The sequence below is a fragment of the Schistocerca piceifrons genome, chromosome 11 (genome assembly GCF_021461385.2).
Source record: "Schistocerca piceifrons isolate TAMUIC-IGC-003096 chromosome 11, iqSchPice1.1, whole genome shotgun sequence".
NCBI classification, from domain to species: Eukaryota; Metazoa; Arthropoda; class Insecta; order Orthoptera; family Acrididae; genus Schistocerca; species Schistocerca piceifrons.
This window is the reverse complement of record NC_060148.1, coordinates 63,751,704-63,772,167: the sequence shown is the minus strand read 5'-3', so window position 1 is coordinate 63,772,167 and position 20,464 is coordinate 63,751,704. Positions and strand designations below refer to the sequence as shown.

General features: G+C 44.2%; 1 protein-coding gene across 1 annotated transcript in view; it reads left to right on the top strand.

Annotated features, from left to right (window-relative positions):
* The window catches only part of LOC124719695 (chymotrypsin-like protease CTRL-1), a 122,124-nt gene extending 104,676 nt beyond the window's left edge, over nucleotides 1-17,448 (top strand). Inside the window, exons 4-5 of the mRNA XM_047244903.1 lie at nucleotides 3,671-3,807; nucleotides 17,284-17,448. Of these exons, the coding sequence (XP_047100859.1) occupies nucleotides 3,671-3,807; nucleotides 17,284-17,448 (302 nt within the window). The remainder of the gene's footprint in view (nucleotides 1-3,670; nucleotides 3,808-17,283) is intronic.
* The last annotated feature ends 3,016 nt before the right edge of the window (nucleotides 17,449-20,464 follow it).

The following is a 20,464-nucleotide window of genomic DNA, read 5'->3' as shown; positions in this document are numbered from 1 at the left end:
TTCTGAAGAAGAGAAATTTGTTGACATCGAGTATAGATTTAAGTGTCAGGAAGTCGTTTCTAAAAGTATTTGTATGGAGTGTAGCCATGTATGGAAGTGAAACATGGACGATAAATAGTTTGAACAAGAAGAGAATAGAAGCTTTCGAAATGTGGTGCTACAGAAGACTGCTGAAGATTAGATGGGTAGATCACATAACTAATGAGGAGGTATTGAATAGAATTGCGGAGAAGAGGAATTTGTGGCACAACTTGACCAGAAGAAGGGATCGGTTGGTAGGACATGTTCTGAGGCATCAAGGGATCACCAATTTAGTACTGGAGGGCAGCGTGGAGGGAAAAAATCGTAGAGGGAGACCAAGAGATGAATACACTAAGCAGATTCAGAAGGATGTAGGGTGCTGCAGGTACTGGGTGACGAAGAAGCTTGCACAGGATACAGTAGCATGGAGAGCTGCATCAAACCAGTCTCAGGACTGAAGACCGCAACAACAACAATGTCTGGGTGCTGGGCACTTTATACTGTGTCCACCTTACCACACCCTGGAGATACATCGAGCACGGCACTTTTGCGATTGTGTGCTGACTTTAAAGGCTTGGACACCATACTGCCAGTCGACTAATGCGGAAGTCTCGCATCTGTTGTCGCTCTAAAAATTTGGTTTACCTAGTGAGATTGCCTCGTGCCACCTAGTGCAAGTAACACTGCTTCTCCAGCGCCAAAATTTTGGATTGTGTATGCAAAGAGGGGAAAGTTTTCTGTCCTTTACCTGACTATCCGTAAATTTTATAATGTTTCTCGTCTGTCATGAATGGAGTCATCTCGTCCACCCTGGGGTTTCGAAAGGTTAGAAGCTGGGAAGAAGGAATTAACTGTTTGGGATTGGAGATTTGGCGGAGATGCAGCTGGAGGAAGTGAGAGCCGATGGATGCCCATCTGTCGCTGTAGGTGCACTCTTCGAACTTTGAGTAGAGGAAAGTATTCACAGTCCACAGTAGCGCAAACCACAGTCTGAGTACTTCACTACCCATACTTTTTGGGTGTGCAAACTGAATAGCTGACTTAATTCCAATTTGTATATGTTTTCTTTAATTTTACATCAGCGAGCTGCACAGACAAATGTATCTCACTGTGAACATTTTAGATTGGGCTTTACCGTTACTATTATTGACATCAAATAAAACAGATTACTATTACTAGTCATTGTTTATTTATCTCCAAGACGCGTTTCAAAGGTTTAAACCTCCATCGTCAAATGGATTTACATTTGTTAGTGTGACATATGTGTGTGTTGTGTTACGATGTCTGGAGGAACTTTGGGCACTGTCTCCAGTGGTCACAGGTTCCTTTCACTGTCCTAACAAAAATGGTTCAAATGGCTCTGAGCACTATGGAACTTAACTTCTGAGGTCATCAGTCCCCTATAATTTAGAACTACTTAAACCTAACTAACCTAAGGACATCACACACATCCATGCCCGAGGCAGGATTCGAACCTGTGACCATAGCGGTCGCGCGGTTCCAGACTGTAGCGCCTAGTACTGCTCGGCTGTCCTAACACATCACATGTATACTGCCATATTTCTTAAACAAAGCTGATGATGGAGGTTTAAACTTCCGAAATGCGTCGTGGATACAAATAAGCAGCGACTGGTAACAGTAAATTTGTTGTTTCTTGTGGTATCTTGGTGCTTTAGCCTCCATGTGGTACTGCTTCCATAGTGTTCCTCACATATTGTTATTCTCACTCTCTTGCTAACTTGATTATTCGTTCAGTTGATATTATTTGTTTGATAACATTTGATTAAATTTTGTGGAACCCAAGAATAAATAAAATTCCGTTAATGATAGACTTGATTTTTATTTAAAGACTATGACCTTTTTCTACTACTTTCCTCGTTGGGTGACCCATAAATAAATATAAACATATTCTCGCATTCTAGGAAGTTGTGCTTTACTGTGTCAGTGTTATTCTTTATGGACAGTGGTGGCATTAGACGATAAGATATCGATGTTTCACATTCTGCAACAGCAGCTAGCAAAGCCCACACGCTCTGCTCTTTAATTCAGTGGCCCCCTTCCAAGTCAACCCTGATCCTGGATCACATGTCTTTATGTTTCAGAAATTACCAGTTATAACCACAGAATGAAGCACCTCTTGGGGTATAAATACAAATATCAAAAAAAGTTCTGCATCACCTCGATTCCCAGAACTCTTGAAAATAAATGTTGACTGTGGATAATTGTATCATAGACACAGTCCCTTTGACTGTGCAGAGATGACACGAAATCCACCCAAAAGTGTAAACAACCATGCATGGGCAGCGCCTATTAGACGGAGGGGCCCCGACTGCCGATCTGTTCCATTCATTCCACCAGGAAGGAGGTACACGGAACGTGTTGTTTGTAGTTCAACCACGCCTAGACGGTCAATAGCGCGATTCGACCGCATCAGCATTGTGCCAGGAGGGGCTCTCAACAAGGGAAGTGTCCAGGCATCTCACAGTGAACCGAAGAGATGTTGTTCGGACATGGAGGAGACGCATAGAGTCAGGAAGTGTCGATGACATGCCTCGCTCAGGCCGCCGAAGGGCTCGTACTGCAGTGGATGACCGCTACTCACAGATTATGGCTCGGAGGAACCCTGACAGCAACACCACCATGTTGAATGATGCTTTTCGTGCAGCCACAGGACGTCGGGCTACGCCTCAAACTGTGCGCAATAGGCTGCATGATGCGCAACTTCAAGTCCATGGCGAGGTCTATCTTTGCAACCACGACACCATGCAACGCGGTACAGATGGGCCCAACAACATGCCGAATGGACCGCTCAGGATTGGCATCATGGTGTCTTCATTCATGAGTGTCGCATGTACCTCCAACCAGACAACCGTTGGAGACGTTTTTGGAGGCAACCCGGTCAGGCTGAACGCCTTAGACAAACTGTCCAGCGAGTGCAGCAAGGTGGAGGGTTCTCTTATGTGCAGGGGTGGCGTTATGTGTGGCCGACATATGCCGCTGGTGGTCACGGAAGGCGCCGTAGAGACTGAACGCTACGTGAATGCCATCCTCCAACCGATTTTGCAACCATATTGGCAGCAATTGGCGAAGCATTCGTCTTCATGGACGACAATTCTCGCCCCAATCGTGCACTTCTTGTGAATGACTTCCTTCTGGATAACGACATCGCTCGACTAGAGTGGCCAGCATGTTCCCCAGACATGAACCCTGTCGAACATGCCTGGGATAGTTTGGAAAGTGCTGTTTATGAACGACGTAACGCACCAACCACTCGGAGGGATCTACGCCTAATCGCCGTTGAGGAGTGGGACAATTTGTACCAACAGTGCTTTGATGAACTTGTAGATAGTATGCTACGACGAATACAGGCCTGCAACAATGCAAGAGGTCGTACTACTGGATGTTAGAGGTACCGGTGTGCACAGCAACTGGAACCACCACCTCTGAAGGTCTCGCTGTGGTTTTCATGAGGAATAAAAAGAACGGAAATTATGTTTATGTTGATTATTCCAATTTTCCGTACAGGTTCCGGAACTCTCGGAACCGAGGTGATGCAAAACTTTTTTTGATATGTGTAGTTACCTTATGTTGGATGTTCAAGTTCTTAAGGACACACGAGGTTGTTATAATGAATTTCTTTTGGTTACAGTGCGGTCACCTCCAGACCTTCTTCAATGGACCCAGGTGAAGGTTGTTCCCAATAACGTATGCGCGCAGTTCTACGACACTGGCAACGTTGTTGAAAGTACACTGTGTGCCATTGGAGAGCACACGGGTGGCTGCTCTGTGAGTAAAAACTGTGGTTCTCCTGAGCACTTGGTCTTTGGCAAGTTCTTCTCCTGTGCTTTTAAGAGCTCTGTAATAGTTGTGAAAACGTAAATGCTATTTCCAGTGAAGACCTGTAATTAATTAACATTGAGACAATTTATTTCATCAGATTAACTGTATTTACCAATTGGAGGCTGTGTCTCTCTCTCTCTCTCTCTCTCTCTCTCTCTCTCTCTCTCTCTCACACACACACACACACACACACACACACACACAAAATGTTCAAATATGTGTGAAATCTTATGGGACTTAACTGCTAAGGTCATCAGTCCCTAAGCTTACACACTACTTAACCTAAATTATCCTAAGGACAAACACACACACCCATGCCGAAGGGAGGACTCGAACCTCCGCCAGGAGAAAACACACACACACACACACGGACACACACACTATGCTTGCATGCACTGAATACCTATTGCTGTAGTATGTAATATAGCTACAAGCGACTGGTAATGCCCTCATATGTTCAGTCGTTATTAAAATGTTACCATCAACAGATGTCATTCTGACAGAAAAAGGACAAAGGAGAAATATTTTTTGCTGAGTGATAGTTTTGTTGATACAAACAATGGGAAGTAATTTTTGTTACGATAGAATTATTTATTGCCTGACATTGTGGAAATAATGAAAATTAATCAGAATTATTAATTATAAAAAATTTTGACTTGAATATGGTATCTCTAATCATTGACAGAAAAAAGAATTAGGTGTGGCAATTTGAGCATGGGAAACAGATTATAATATGATTGTTTTATTTAAGTTAAATACATATATTTTCGATGAGCATTTGCAAAGCTTTTTATCACACAGTTAACATATTCCCATCAAACACTACACTATTTAAGTTAAATACATATATTTTCGATGAGCACTTGCAAAGCTTTTTATCACACAGTTAACATTTTCCCATCAAACACTACAATCTGAAGAAAATGTGTAACATTCTCTGTCATCTCAGTGCTACTTTCCTATATGTCAGTCGTCACAGACTTTACACAGGAGTCCTCTTGCGCACTTCACTATTGGTCTCAGCAGTGATGGTGAGTTACTCTGTGAGCCTTGCAGTGGTGTGTCACTGCCTCGGCAGCAGGTGAAGTTGAGTGGCCTCTGCTCTGTGTTTTCCGTATCCTGTCCTTTGGCAGCAGTTACACATGCATCTCTCTCTGTCCCCAGATCCCTCTACCTTTTCTCTTTCAGTGTCAACTTGCTAACTACCTTCACCACCACCAGCACATGTGTCACAGCCTCACTGCACCAAACGAAGCCAGACCTGTACAACCCCCAGGCAACCATACACAACGTCATACCCTGCCACCCTCCATACCACAACCGCCCTTCCCTCAAACAGCCGTTAAGAAATCCACAAAACGTCAAACCACTGACATCTCTCCCACTCCCACACTTTAAAAACCACTAACTCAACCTGAAGACAGTATGTGGATACAGCTCCTTCTCAAACTTCTTCCCCTACCATCTACACCTTCACCCTCTCCAGCCCTTACCCAAAGTTCCTCCTTCGACATCAAAAAATACTTACCCAATCTCCACATCCAACAAATCATCCCAAAAAGAGACTCTGTCTTACTGATGTCCCTAAACCCCAACTTCCACACTGCCTTGCTCTCCAAAATTTCTCACATTACCTATGGTCCCAAAGGCTCTCCCCACCACATCCAGTGCTAAACAACCTCCCTGCTGTTCTCCCACCCTCACCACAGGGATCACAAAAGTCGACCTTGAAATCATGGATGAATAAATGGCATCTGAGCTGAGCAACCTCCTGGATTTAGGAGTCCAACAAGCCCTATGTGTCAATAATGACATGGTCCCACTCACCTCGACCATATTTTCCCTGAATCTTCCACCACCATAGACCTTCTCCTTAAAGAGGGAGCCCTGATCTATCACTGTTGCCACAAGGTAGAGCCTTCAAAATCCAATCCTACCACTGCCAAAAATCCTCCTGTTACAATGTCCACCTTACTGCAGACTGTAAAAACTCACCTACCCGTCCACACTGCAAAGCCTCACATTTTCTTAAACAGTGCCCTAACCTAGCATCCCCTCCTACCTGTAACACCTCCAATGGCTCCCACCCCACTTACTTTACAAAATGCAGAGCTAAGACACAACCCACCAAATCTGATCTCACTGTCCCAGTCCATCCAACTGATAGCTCATTCCAACAATTCCTTCTACCCAACTCCCAGTGCTTAAGATATTATCAAATTAATTACAGTCGTCCTCCAGAACACCTACCCATTACAATGTCTACACACCCTCCAGCAAATTTCCTGCTACTCACTCCATCTTCCATTTCAACACTCAAGCTGCTTACAACCATGTCCACTTCGTCTTCACCCACCATGACATCCTCATCTAAACCTCCTTAGATCTCACCTACACAAACCTGTCTTGTTCTTTACAATGGTGTAGCAGCACTACAAAATCTTGTACCTCCCCATCAACAAACATCTTTTAATGCATACCCTATCCCAACATAGTGTCCATACCTCTATCCTTAATGAAATATCCGTCCAACCTTATCACACTGTCTGAATCTCTCCCTACATTCTACACCACACAGATAACCCCTTCCCCTGCCCTGAGGTGGATTTTCAATTGGCCACAAGAACATCTCTGCTCGTCCACAACCTTATACTATACTCCCACTAAACACCTTATACTTAACCTCTTTTTCCAAATCTTAACCATTACCTGCTCCGCCATCTACATGCAACCCAAACCCCTGAAACTTCCTCACCCACATAGATTGTACCTTTTCCACCTATATTATTGCCATTGACCTCATCATCCATAGTAGATCACCCACAGAACTACAGTGGTGTCATCAGTTTACTGATTCCCAGCAAGGTGACATTGTTCCCATCCCACTTCTCACCTGTTCTGAAAGTAACACCAGTGTCATGCTAGCACCTCCCAACCCCATTAGACACCCCACTAGAAGAGATAACCTACCTTTAATTCTCATCAAATCCTACACACAACCTCATCCCCACCCATCCTATCCCAATCTCCATACAGGAGTTATCCAAGACTAATCCCACACCAACTGGAATGTCTATTAGAAATCCATAGAAATACAGACCGGAAGCAACCCGCTGTCCTCCAGCGACCTGATGATACACCTCATGCTACATCCTTTCTGCAACAGACCTTGTCAGACGCTTTATCCCCTCAAATTCTACCAATACCATACATCCTTACTGCGCCCCCCTTTCCCTACAAGCCCAACCACTCTTCTGAGAACCCCATTATATGTACTGCTCCTTTTTTCAGATTCATGATTGGTATACACTCACACACCACCATAAAATATTGAGACGTATCAGGAATTCTTTAAATGCAAAAAAACGTGGGAACTCGCGCCAGACATGCTCCAGACTCAGTGCTACACTCCCCATTAAACCTTCAAAGTACTGGAAAGCATTCACTCGACTCACTGGCAATAACCCCATACCTCACCACCCACTTCTCTATGGGAACCTTCCCTTACCTAACAACCTGAGCAGAGCTTATCATTTTCCACCCTAGTTGTCAGAGATCTTCTCCATCCCTGATGACTCCACATTTCGATGACTAACTTTTGCCTAACATCCACTAATGTACAAATACCGCTGTCCCACCTCTGGCCCCCAGCTATGAGTAATTGACAACACAACACAAACAGAATTAAATGCACTAATACAACATGAAACAAGTGTTCCACAAAAATTGCAAAACTTCCCCCAGTCACAACTGCACTACTTACGGATACGTCAAAGAATGCTTCCTCTCCTTTCTCACCACAATTGCAGCCCTTTACACTAGTATCCTCACCAGAAGTTACTATCCTCAACAATGGAAAAAATCCAAAATCCTACTTTTCCTCAAACCACACAAACCTCCTACTGATACTTTCCCTTCTGCCCCATCTGTCTCACCTCAGTGTTTAGCAAGGTCCTCGAATCCTTCCTCTCCTGACACATCTATCAACACTGGACAAACCACATACAGCAAAGTATTAAAAGAAAGCACCCAGTCAGAATGTAGTCTCAATAAATAAATGTAACAAATAAGTAAATTTACGAGAAGGTAGAACAAGCTGAACTATGTTTTATAGTCCTACACAACCTCCCCTTCCTCTTCCCTACCAGAACGTAGTATTCATATGATGCGCAAAAGCCGTGCCATGCTGCATTACTTAATTTTAAACTTAAAAAATTGTGTTTGCATCTATACCTCAGTATTTAATCAGTGTTTTATTACAAAGACGCATATAGCTTCCCATTCAAAGATATGTATTATATACATAAAATGGCGCACACACACAAGCACATACACACACCAGCATTGCCTAATATACCACCTTCCTGTCATCTCTTCCAATCAGAACCTAGTATTATAGCTGCCATAAAAAGAAACAGCGAATAACAATGGGGCCCCCATCTTTAGTGCACACAACAGTGTTCGAACAAACTGAAATATTATGTAAAACATTCTCGGTTTTCTTGCCGTGTCAATTCGGGCTAAAAATCTCAAGCTTTCGACGATAGCCTCCATCGTCATCGTCAGGAGCGACTGACTGTCTTCACCGCTGCTGTGGTAGCCTTATACAGCCCGTGGACGGCTTCTGATTGGTCGGCTTGTGACTGGTTGGCGATTACGTACCTTCCGAGGTTTATGTTCCAACGGAAGCGGTGGTGCCATTGACACCGTCTGTGACAGCAGTGCGTAATCGCCGACCAATCACAAACCGACCAATCAGAAGCTGTCCACGTGCTATATAAGGCTACCACACCAGCAGTGAAGACAGTCAGTCGCTCCTGACGATGGCGATGGAGGCTATCGTCGAAAGCTTGAGATTTTATCCCGAATTGGCGCGGCAAGAAAACCGAGAATGTTTTACATACAAGTGCCGTCGCGAAAGACTTCGTTCTCATAAACTGAAATATTTAACAAAAATACGTCGCACACTTTAAAAAGTATATGAGTTGTGTAAAATGACGAAGATACTGTGAACAATGATTTCATGAATGACTTAAAAAACTCATATGTGGACTGGGCTCATCAGCCACTTTGGCAGCTTCATTCAAAGCTACTTCATTCAAAGCTAGACGCTGATCAGGCAGAACATTATGACCACCTACGCAGTAGCCAGTATATACGCCTTAGACACAGGTAACAGTGTCGACATGTCATGGCATGGAAGCAATGAAGCCTTGATAGTTCGCTGGAGGGAATTGGAACCACATCTGCATGCACAAATCATCTAATTCCCGTAAATTCTAGGGAGGGAAGTGATGACCTCTGATTCTGCATTCAGTCACATGCCAGAAGTGCTCGATTGGGTTCAGATCTGGCGAGTTAGGGGAGGGGTCATCGCATCAATTGGAATTCCCAACTGTGTTCCTCGAACTACTCCATCAAACTCCTGGCCTTTCGACATGGCACACTGTTTTGTCGAAAAATGCTACTGTCATTGGGAAAGATGATCGTCATGAAGGGGTGTGCGTGGTCTGCAGCCAGTGTATGATACTCCTTGTCCATCATGGCGACTTGCACGAGCTCCACTGGACCCATGGATGTCCACTTGAACTTAATGGAGCCACCACCAGCTCACCTCCATCCCGCAGCTGTTCCTCTGGAAGACGACGTATTCGCGCCCTCCCATCGCCATGACGAAGAAGGCACTGGGATTCATCAGACCGTGCAGTGCTCTGCCACTGCGTCAACGTCCAGTGCCGATGGTCATGTGCCCATTTCAGTCGTAGATTGTCAGATGCAGACGCCCATCATTAGCAGCATACAGTGCACTGTGTGTTCAGAAAGAAATGGTCCAAATGGCTCTGAGCACTATGCGACTTAACTTCTGAGGTCATCACTCGCCTAGAACTTAGAACTACTTAAACCTAACTAACCTAAGGACATCACACACATCCATACCCGAGGCAGGATTCGAACCTGCGACCATAGCGTTCGCTCGGCTCCAGACTGTAGCGCCCAGAACCGCACGGCCACTCCGGCCGGCGTGTGTTCAGATACACTCGTAATCTGTCCAGCATTAAAGTCTGATGTTAGTTCCGTCACAGTTCGCTGCCTGCCCTGTTTTACCAATCCGCTCAGCCCACGACATCTGACATCTGTAATGAGGGTGGCTGCCAAACTCCGTGTCTGGACGTGGTTTCCGCCACATATTGAGGACACTACACACAGTACTCCTCGAGCATCTGACATGTTGTGTACTTTACAAAATGTTCATGCCAAGCTTCCATGCTATCACAGATTGCCCTCAGTGAAACTCACATAGATTGCACGTCTTCCCCATTTTACACGCATACATCATGCTCACTGATACTACATGCACCATGTGTGTGTCTGACTAGCAGTCATCCCTCGCCGTATGACACTGCTATCGCCTGCGTGGATCGGTATCAATAGTAAGAAGGTGCTCATGAAGTTCTGGCTGATCGGTGTATGTTAGTAATACATAGTTGCTAAAGACGAATTTTGCTTCATATATTATTCCACAATCCCAGAGAAACGCAAAATGCTATCAATTGCTGATTTATGCCCTCAGTTGCTTACTGCCGCCAAGAGATGTCTGCACTGGTAAAAACGATCGGAGATAGATCAGCGGCCTGCACTTGGTGTACAACACAAAAGAGTTTTAACAAATTATTTTCCAAATCCATGCCACTTGTCAAACGCCACAACATTTAAAAAAATCACCAAAATACACCAGCATTGTAAAAAAGGGCATAAATTACGTCATATATCACAATGTTTACTGCAACTATCACGATGTTGTGTTTCACACGTCTGTCAAATTCGCATCCAAACAACATGATTGCGAGTAGATATGCTGAGGGAGTTCCGGCATGCATTGCATTGTTGCCAGATTACCCTCTCTCCATCCTGTCTCCCCAAAATGACGTCGTGAACTGTAGGCAGGTTCCCCAAGCTTCTCTCCTCACGTCGCCAATGACATAGGGCAATTGCCCTATGTACAAACTGGCGAAAAATTAAAAATTTGGCAGGAAAATCAAAATTTGACAAAAATTAAGAAATCCAAAATAGGGCATTGTTGTTTTGGTATGGAATTCAAAAATTCAAGATGGCAATCCTAGATGGCGACCTTTGCCTACTGATCTGGGGTGTATGACATCAGAAACGAAGATTGTGACTGAAGATGGCTGACCTAGGATAATGGAGCAGCTTCATGATGTCAGAATCCAAGGTGATGATTCTAGATGGCTGACTTGGAATACAACATAGTCTGCACTGTTGGCAGATTTTCCGAGTTTTCGCATGATGTCACTCACCTAAGACAAATGATGTCCGTTTCCCTGTCACACTAAAGACGTTTTTCTCCTGCCAGTTTGAGCCTGTGGTTTTAGGACAAATGACATTGACCTGCAGGGTCACCTTCCTTCCACCTGGACTACAGCTTTGTTTCACAAGAGAGAAAAGGTACTTCTTCCCCCTTCCCACCCCCCCCCCCCCACCCCCCACTCCTCAATTGCAAGTCGAAGTTTGTCTGCTATTCACAACTGGGACAAAAGGTGTTTCCACAATGGCTTGAAGCCCATCTGGAAGTCAAAGGATGCCAGCTGAGCCTGTTAGCTACATGTAGATGTTTTCAACCAGCAGATAGTAGCCAGTCTGAAGCTGAATGCTGACCTACTTTCAGTTCATTTGAAGCAAATTCAATTGAAATTACATTAACACAGCATTGTAAAAAAAGGGCATTGTTTACATCATATATCACAATGTTTGCTTCAACTATCATGATGCTATGTTCCACAGACGTCCATCAAATTCGTGTCCAAACAACATCATAATCATTAGGGGATTCAGGTACACTTTGCATTGTTACCAGATTCCCCTTTCCCTATCCTGTTATCATGTTATCATGTACTGTATGTAGGTCCCCACACTTTTCTTCCCACGCCCAGAGATAAAGGCAATTGACCTATCTACAAAGTGGTGGGAGATTCAAAATATGGGGAAAAATTAAAAATTTTGCAGGAAATTCAAAATTTGTCAGAAAATTCAAAAATCCAAAATAGGCCATCGTCATGTTGGTGTGAAATTCAAGATGACGATCCTAGATTTTTTATTTTAAATTCAAACAAGGTTCAGAATCGGAGTCCCCTTTAAAAATCTAGCTAACCCAACTGTCCAAATATGCGACCATAAGTTTGGATTTGTCTACTTGTATTATAACAGGAATGTTTATGACTTTAAAAGGGTGAGCCTCTTCTCTGCAGTCACAAAATTCCCGAGCCCCAGACTGGTTGGGAAATTGAGTTTATGTCACCACCTGAGCGAAGTGCCTCAGTTGCTGAGTTGTGGGCAGCCAATATGCTGCACATTATACGCCAATCATTGTCAACATAACAAGAGCTCCACTCGCTGCAGTGACGCCATTGCTGCCACCATTGCCTCACTACAGTAGAGAGAACTGCGTATCTAGCCTCCAAAGCTCCACCCTTTTTTTCTTTTTTGTTATTTCATCCCTCTCATTCCATATGAGCTGTCAGTGGTAGAATATTCTGCTCCTCAGCCAAGACCATTCTGCATAATGTAACAAAAATGGGGCAGGGGGTAATATGAGGACTGATTTCGTTTTAAATTACGAAGGTTAATGAAGGACAGCTAAAAGAATGAAAAATATATACAATTTAAAAAACACAAATACGCAAATACAATGTGGCGATTTTCTTCTATGAAAAAACAGTGGAGCACTACACCTTCACTTAACAACTGGAGGACCTGCACTTTGTGAGAAGTATTGTGGAAGGGGGTAATACGTTCTGTAGAGGTTGAGAAGTGTGGGGAAGTTATGGAGATGATTGGTAGGAGGTGCAGTGGATAGTGGGAATAGAGGTGGTGGGAAAGACACAGGGTGAAAGGAGTAGGAGGAGTATACGGCGTGTGGGAAAGTTAGTGGTAAAAGATTAAATGGATAGGGGTGGATAGAGAGGGAAGAGCCCTGATATGGAGTGGGATAGGTGGGGAAGGATTAAAGCTGGTAGGAGAGATAAATTTCAGGGCAGATCTTATCTTCTGGGGAAGGAGTGAGTTGAAGTTGTATTGAGATGGGGTATAGAGTGTGTGAAGGTGCAGTAGCATACCAGTGTTGAGAGGTAAGACAATGGGGTTATTGGAATCTAGTTTGCAGATAATATAGGAAATGTGGAGGTGTTTGATGTGGGTGACAAGAGGTAGGAACATGATAAGGTAGTGGGGGATCCATGTGGGGGAAGGTAAATAGATATGGAAAGTGAGATGGAATACATTGCATGGCATTAGAGGATGTGGAGGGACTTTGCTAGGTTGGAGAGCCATGCTACATTTGCAAACTGTTAATTCTTTCAACAGTAATAATAATGTCGTGTGACGAGGGCCTCCCGTCGGGTAGACCGTTCGCGTGGTGCAAGTCTTTCGGTTTGACGCCACTTCGGCGACTTGCGCGTCGATGGGGATGAAATGATGATGATTAGGACAACACAACACCCGGTCCCTGAGTGGGGAAAATCTCCGACCCAGCCGGGAATCGAACCCGGCCCTTAGGATTGACATTCTGTCACGCTGACCACTCAGCTACCGGCGGCGTACCTTTCAACAGTAATTGTCGTAACTCATAATGCATTTATCCTGCTGTGGGAAAAGACGGTCAACATCTTCATGGAAAAATGTCTGTAATTGCCCACAGGACCTGGCATGCACCTCTTCGTCCGACGTAAATAGACGTCCATGACTGTCTTTCCTCAGGGTTCCAAACAATGGAAATCACATGGGGAGAAAGCGGGACTGTTTGGAAGATGAGCAAGGGCTTTCTAGCGAAACGTATGCAAAGTAGTCGAACAACACTGGCGACATTATCCTGAAACAGGATGAAGCTGTCTGCCAACATTCCTGCGAGTTCGCACTTGGTGGCACGTTTCAGTCCATACACAAGGGGAAGTGGACGTTTCGCTAAAATTGATGCACGCCATTAGGTAGTCGAAACGGTATCATCGTGTTGCAGGGTCCACACACATGTTTCCAAAGCTGTTTCGACTACACTGCAGACGTTTTGCTGGTAAGCCATCACACATCCTCCATATAGACCCTATACCTGGCCATGCGGTTTCCATAATTTTGGAGCCCTATAGGAAGACATTCTCTCGGATATTGTCATGGTTCCGTAGGCAACTGCAAACACTTTTCCCTGAAGACGCAGTCCGTCCTGTATCACAATGTACACTGAATTAAAAATGCTACACCAAGAAGAAATGCAGATGATTAACGGGTATTCATTGGACAAATATATTATACTAGAACTGACGTGTGATTACATTTTCACGCAATTTGGGTGCATACATCCTAAGAAATCAGCACCGAGAACAACCACCTCTGGCCGTAATAACGGCATTGATATGCCTGGGCATTGAGTCAAACAGAGGTTGGATGCGTGTACAGGTACAGATGCCCATGCAGCTTCAACACGATACCACAGTTCATCAAGAGTAGTACTGGCGTATTGTGACAAGCCAGTTGATCGGCCACCATTGACCAGACATTTTCAATTGGTGAAAGATCTGGAGAATGTGCTGGTCAGGGCAGCAGTCGAATATTTTCTGTATCCAGAAAGGCCCGTACAGGACATGCAACATGCGGTCGTGCATTATCCTGCTGAAATGTAAGGTTTCGCAGCGATCGAATGAGGGTAGAGCCGCGGGTCGTAACACATCTGAAATGTAACGTCCACTGTTCAAAGTGCCGTCAATGCGAACAAGAGGTGACCGAGACGTGTAACCAATGGCACCCCATACCATCACGCCGGGTGATGCGCCAGTATGGCGATGACGAATACACGCTTCCAATGTGCGTTCACCGCGATGTCGCCAAACACGGATGCGACCATCGTGATGCTGTAAACAGAATTTGGATTCATCGGAAAAATTGACGTTTTGCCATTCCTGCACCCAGGTTCGTCATCGAGTACACCATCGCAGCCGCTCGTGTCTGTGATGCAGCGTCATGGGTAACCACAGTCACGGTCTCCGAGCTGATAGCCCGTGCTGCTGCAAACGTCGTCGAACTGTTCGTGCAGATGGTTGTCGTCTTGCAAACGTCCCCATCTGTTGACTGAGGGATCGAGACGTGGCTGCACGATCCGTTACAGCCATGTGGATAAGATGCCTGTCATCTCGACTGCTAGTGATACGAGGCCGTTGGGATCGAGCACGGCGTTCCTTATTACCCTCCTGAACCCACCGATTCCATATTCTGCTAACAGTCATTCGATCTCGACCAATGCGAGCACCAATGACACGATACGATAAACAGCAATCGCGATAGGTTACAATCCGACCTTTATCAAAGTCGGAAACGTGATGGTACGCATTTCTCCTCCTTAAACGAGGCATCTGTAACCTCCCCCTCACTTATCGACCTTAATGACAGTGAAAAATGAAACTGCGTGTACCTAATGGGAATTTTGGAAAAGCCATCGTCACCGAAGTTAACCTGTCGGTAAAGAGGGAGGAAAGGGTTACATCTAAATGAAAGGAAAAATGCAAGTGAAACTGGTGGAAATTAATTTTGAAATAGGGATAAAGTTAATAAAGAAAGTAAATGTGCGGCCGTTACGTTAACAATCAACTAGCGGTAATTAGATATTTGAGTTTTGGGGGAAATTACGGTCGCCAGTCCTATGGACAATTACTATAATAACTGAAAAAGAAAGGTTATTACACATATAATTAGCACTAGAAGCGTGGCAACTGAAGGTTGACACGTGTAGTGTGAAAACTGAAAGTTTGTCAGAAGTAATAAATTTCGCTACACTTAATTTAGCAAAAGAATTAATGAAACCGGAAAATCGAAAGTTAATTTAGTGACTGAAGTTAATAGTGAGCTTTCTTTCTGAAGCACATCGAAATACAGTTAGTCTTGGACTACCTCAACAATCATTTCTAAAGCTACTTGAATCTACGCAATTTAGAAAGAAGAGATTTAACTTTGAACTTGAATTAAACGATTCTGAACAATTAACAATAGTAAAATTTAGTACGTACCAAGCTGAGCCGCAGTCACAGGTAAGCTAAAATACGGTAACAAAACTCGCACTCTTAATTTGTGCTTGTGTAATCTAACTATTGTAGCCAGCTATGAATACTTAAATTGAACTTTGAAATTAAAGCAGTGAAATGGAATTATGCTGGCGTTTGAATTTCAGCGACACTCGGGTTCATTTCGGAAAAGGAAGGGACCCTGCTTGGCAATGCAATTGGGACAATGAGCAACAAAGGTTCATGCTAAGTTGCTGTAATTTTGCGAGGCAAATGGAACAATTTGAAAAGCTGAGGTCTGCCATACAGTTCTGAAACTTTACGTGCTTTTAGTCTCCCCTGTTGGTTGATTGAAGGTTTGAAGCCGTCGATCGAGGAGGTGGCGACAGTCACTCATTGTCGGCCGTCGCTGTTGCAGAAGCTGGATGTTGGCGCGCCTTCTTCTCGACACGGTCACCAGGCGAAATGGGCTCTTGATGTGCGCCAGCTAATGCTTCCCGTCCGCGACACCATGTCAGAAACTTATCATCGCAAGTCGAGCGCAATTACATGCTGCCAAACCCGGAAAGCGCGGCAACTCGCGGGAGCGTCACACAACACACCTGCTCCACTCGCTACTCCAGCCAGACTCCCCCAGCTCTGCCCGCGCTCCACGCGGCAGAGTTAACACTACCAAAGATCCTACACACTTTGAGTCTTCACACGACCTATCGATGTAATCGTTCGATAGCAGTTTTCCCTAGGCAAGACCCAGCGTAAAAATACAAATAATATTTACGAAACAAACCAATTATACATCGACATAAATGCATAAATATATATATACAAATAGTAAAACAATTACAATATGTAAAGACACAGAAATGTCGTATATTCCGGTAACAAAAATAAGGAAAACAAATTATAGTACAATAGATGGAAATAGGAGGATATGCATTTCCGGCGTTACACATCACAACAACGTTTCACCAGGCAACGCCAGTCAGCTGCTGTTTGTGTATGAGAAATCGGTTGGAAACATTCCTCATGCCAGCACGTTGTACGTGTCACCACCGGCGCCAATCTTGTGTGAGTGCTCTGAAACGCTAATCATTTGCATATCACAGGATCTTCTTCCTGTCGGTTAAATTTCGCGTCTGTAGCACGTCATCTTCTTGGTGTAGCAATTTCAATGGCCAATAGTGTAATAACAACTATGGCGATTCCTTTTGAAATGATAAACGTTTAACTTACTTTTTCTCCATCTGTCCCGTTTTCATTTCACAGCCCCTTGTGGATCAGTGCGTGATTTCTCTTGAAAGCTGCCTCAATACTTGCAGCAGAACTGCATTATATGTATGAAAGAAAATTTTTTTTCTCGTTGCAGGGCGACAGCGGTAGTGCACTTGTTATCAAAACGAAAGACGGTTTCAAGCAGATCGGCGTGGTCAGCTTTGGGTCCGCGGACTGCGACACAGCTAAACCCTCCGCTTACGCCAGAGTAACCTCCTTCCTCGAGTGGATCACCAGGACTGCCAAAATGAGGAAATAAAAAGCTGGCGCCGTCCGTGATGCGGTTCACGAGTAACGTCATCTCGTTCAACGGTGGCCTACTTAATCATGAGCTGTGTGGAGTATTCAGCTTGACAGTTTCGTTTGTGCAAAGAAATATAGATAAGACGGCAAAATGGACAACAGTTTCTTTGAGGGAATCTTTATGGTATCTCTCTGTTTGCCATATTCATTAGCTCAAGACAAGTAATGTTTCCCGCATTTTGAACTTGTTTCTTCCTTAAATAATTTTGTTCTCGTTTTACCACAGATATGATGATGCTGTTTCAACAGTGCCTCATTTATGGATTATAAAAGAAATAAAATAAATTTTTCAATCATTATATTTGCCAAAACAATTTGGTCTCGGACTTTGCCGTGAACTTTATACTCAGTACCGTGGCAGTCCACTCTCAGTCAAGGTAAGACTCAGAGGTGCAACAGCTGTGGTGCTCGCTGTTACTCTATAGCTCGACGGAGTGTTTCATGGGCCTGAGCGAAGCTGGAGGCGTGTATCCAGTGCACTCTGGTTTACGATATTATGTCACAGCTCCTCGTAATTTCGTTTCCAATTATTGCTGTTTTATCCATTTAATTGCAGATGAGTGCGGACAGGGAAGGTGTCTGTGGATGGTAGGAGGCCATGACTACAGCTTCATGAGTTCGGACTAAATGAACTTGAAGTAACCAATATCAGGCCCGCCCAGCTAGCGCATGGTCTAACGGACTGATTCCCAAGCAGGAAGGCATGTCGGTCCTTGGCACGAATCCACCCAGCAGAGTAGCGTCGAGGCCCGGTGTGCCGGCCAGCCTGTGGGTGGTTTTTAAGGCGGTTTTCCATCTACCTCGGCGAATGCAGGCTGGTTGCCCTTATTCTGCCTCAGTTACAATGTGTCGGCGATGGCTCCACAAACACAGTTTCCACATACGCGTTCAACATAACTATTCTACCACGCACACATTTGGGGTTACACTCATCTGTCATGTGACATCCCAGGAGAGCCCACTGGGAGCCAAGCTGCACAGTAACCCTGGGTACGGTGTGGGGCAGCAGTTGGGTGGGTGGACCGCTGTGGCCTGTTGTGGGGTTGTGAACCACTGAGGGCTATGGTTGGACTAAGCCTCTCCATCGTTTCTAGGTTCCAGTTTAATACATAAATAGATATATGTAACTAAAATCAGAAAAGAAACACTTTCCTGACGTTCTGCAACTACTACATATATGATCACAAACCAGTTTGCGGCTTCCTTGACCATCTTTAGGTGACAAATGAATGTTGCAGCACAAATTAAATGACATGTTACACAAGAATTACATGCACCACAAATAGCTCTGTAAGTGGCACAGAGTAGTAGTAGTAGTAGTAGTAGAGTAGCACGGAGAGCTTGAGCCCAACAAAAGATGCCACTCCCTAGAATGTCATTGATGATGTCATGAACAACGTCTTGGGATTTCCCCGCTGTCCCATCCCGACAGCCCACTCTGGCAAAGATCAATAGCTATGTGTATAAAATGCCGGTAAATTCAAATTTTGGTGTGATATCCAAAATCTGTGTGTGAAATTAAAAAAAAATAGCCCAGTTGTGCTAGTGTGTTTCCTACGAGAGATTTTGTCCTAAGTAAAAACTGAAAGGAAATTCAAATTGGTACATCGTCATGCTAGTAGACCTAAGAAGCAAGCTAAAAAGTTCCACTCACTACATCACAAACTTTAAAAGGGTGAAATTACTCCATTGGGCACCAAATACAGCATTTATTCTGTCTGACAGAAGCTGTTTCTACGTTATATAACAGCAGCTGTTTAGGAAATTCATATCCAGCTACAGTTAGAACATTATGGCACACCTATAAAATGATCGTCAATGATGGTAGACGTATGTGAGGAAACAGCAACGTCTTATGAAAGTAGTACACTTTTCCCTTCTTACCCATGACATTTCATCACAAAAAACAACCACCAGTGTCAGATGCCAGATCATGCTTCATGCTGTATTTAACATTAACTTTATGTTCCAACTCGTACTTGACAACATAACTGCAGAGCAGTTACTATATGTCCACCATAGATTGAGTCTCCATATTACGAAGCATAAGGCGCACAGGTACAGCACATTCTAAGGCTTAAGGTTACTTCACAGGGGCACACACTCGTCCTCCCATTGCTCCATATGCAGCTGGAATAGCAAAAGGGGCCTACTAGCAGTTATATAAGATATTCTTCACAAGCAACCTTGCTGAGTATATACAATCGTCTTTCTAAAGATTGAAGTTTAATAGAAGTGGCATCAAATTCTTTTAACACCACGTTCAACACATACCTCTCATTTATGACGAATTGTGTGTTTGTACAGGAAAATGACGTATAATAGTTCACAGAGATGTGAGTGTCGGTGTGGCTCAGTTGGCATAGTACTATACTACATCTGTAGTAGTAGATTCAATCGATTCCAACAGTAAGCACAACGACGAATTCAGATTTCAATAGGTTCCCAACTAACCATTAGGTTAGGTTAGGTTAGTGTTGTTTTAACGTCCCGTCGACAACGAGGTCGTTAGAGTCGGAGCGCAAGCTCGGGTTAGGGAAGGTTGGGGAAGGAAATCGGCCGTGCCCTTTCAAAGGAACCATCCCGGCATTTGCCTGAAACGATTTAGGGAAATCACGGAAAACCTAAATCAGGATGGCTGGCGACGGGATTGAACCGTCGTCCTCCCAGTCCAGTCTGCTAACCACTGCGCCACCTCGCTCGGTTCCAACTAACCATAAGATGCTGAGCCATCTATACCCACAGAGACCCACACTCTCTTTTGATGGGTGACACTAAAACTTTTTAACTAACACTAATTTTTGCTGCAGACACGCCTTGGTCTGATGTGAATTTGGCATCAATGTAGACGAAATGTTAAGAGCTGACCCTCTTCCTATAAACAGAATTTTATCTAATGTCTCGACTGTCACTGCATTCTTAAGTGATGCCTCACATAAATTATAAGTGTTTTATGGTTGACATAGGACATC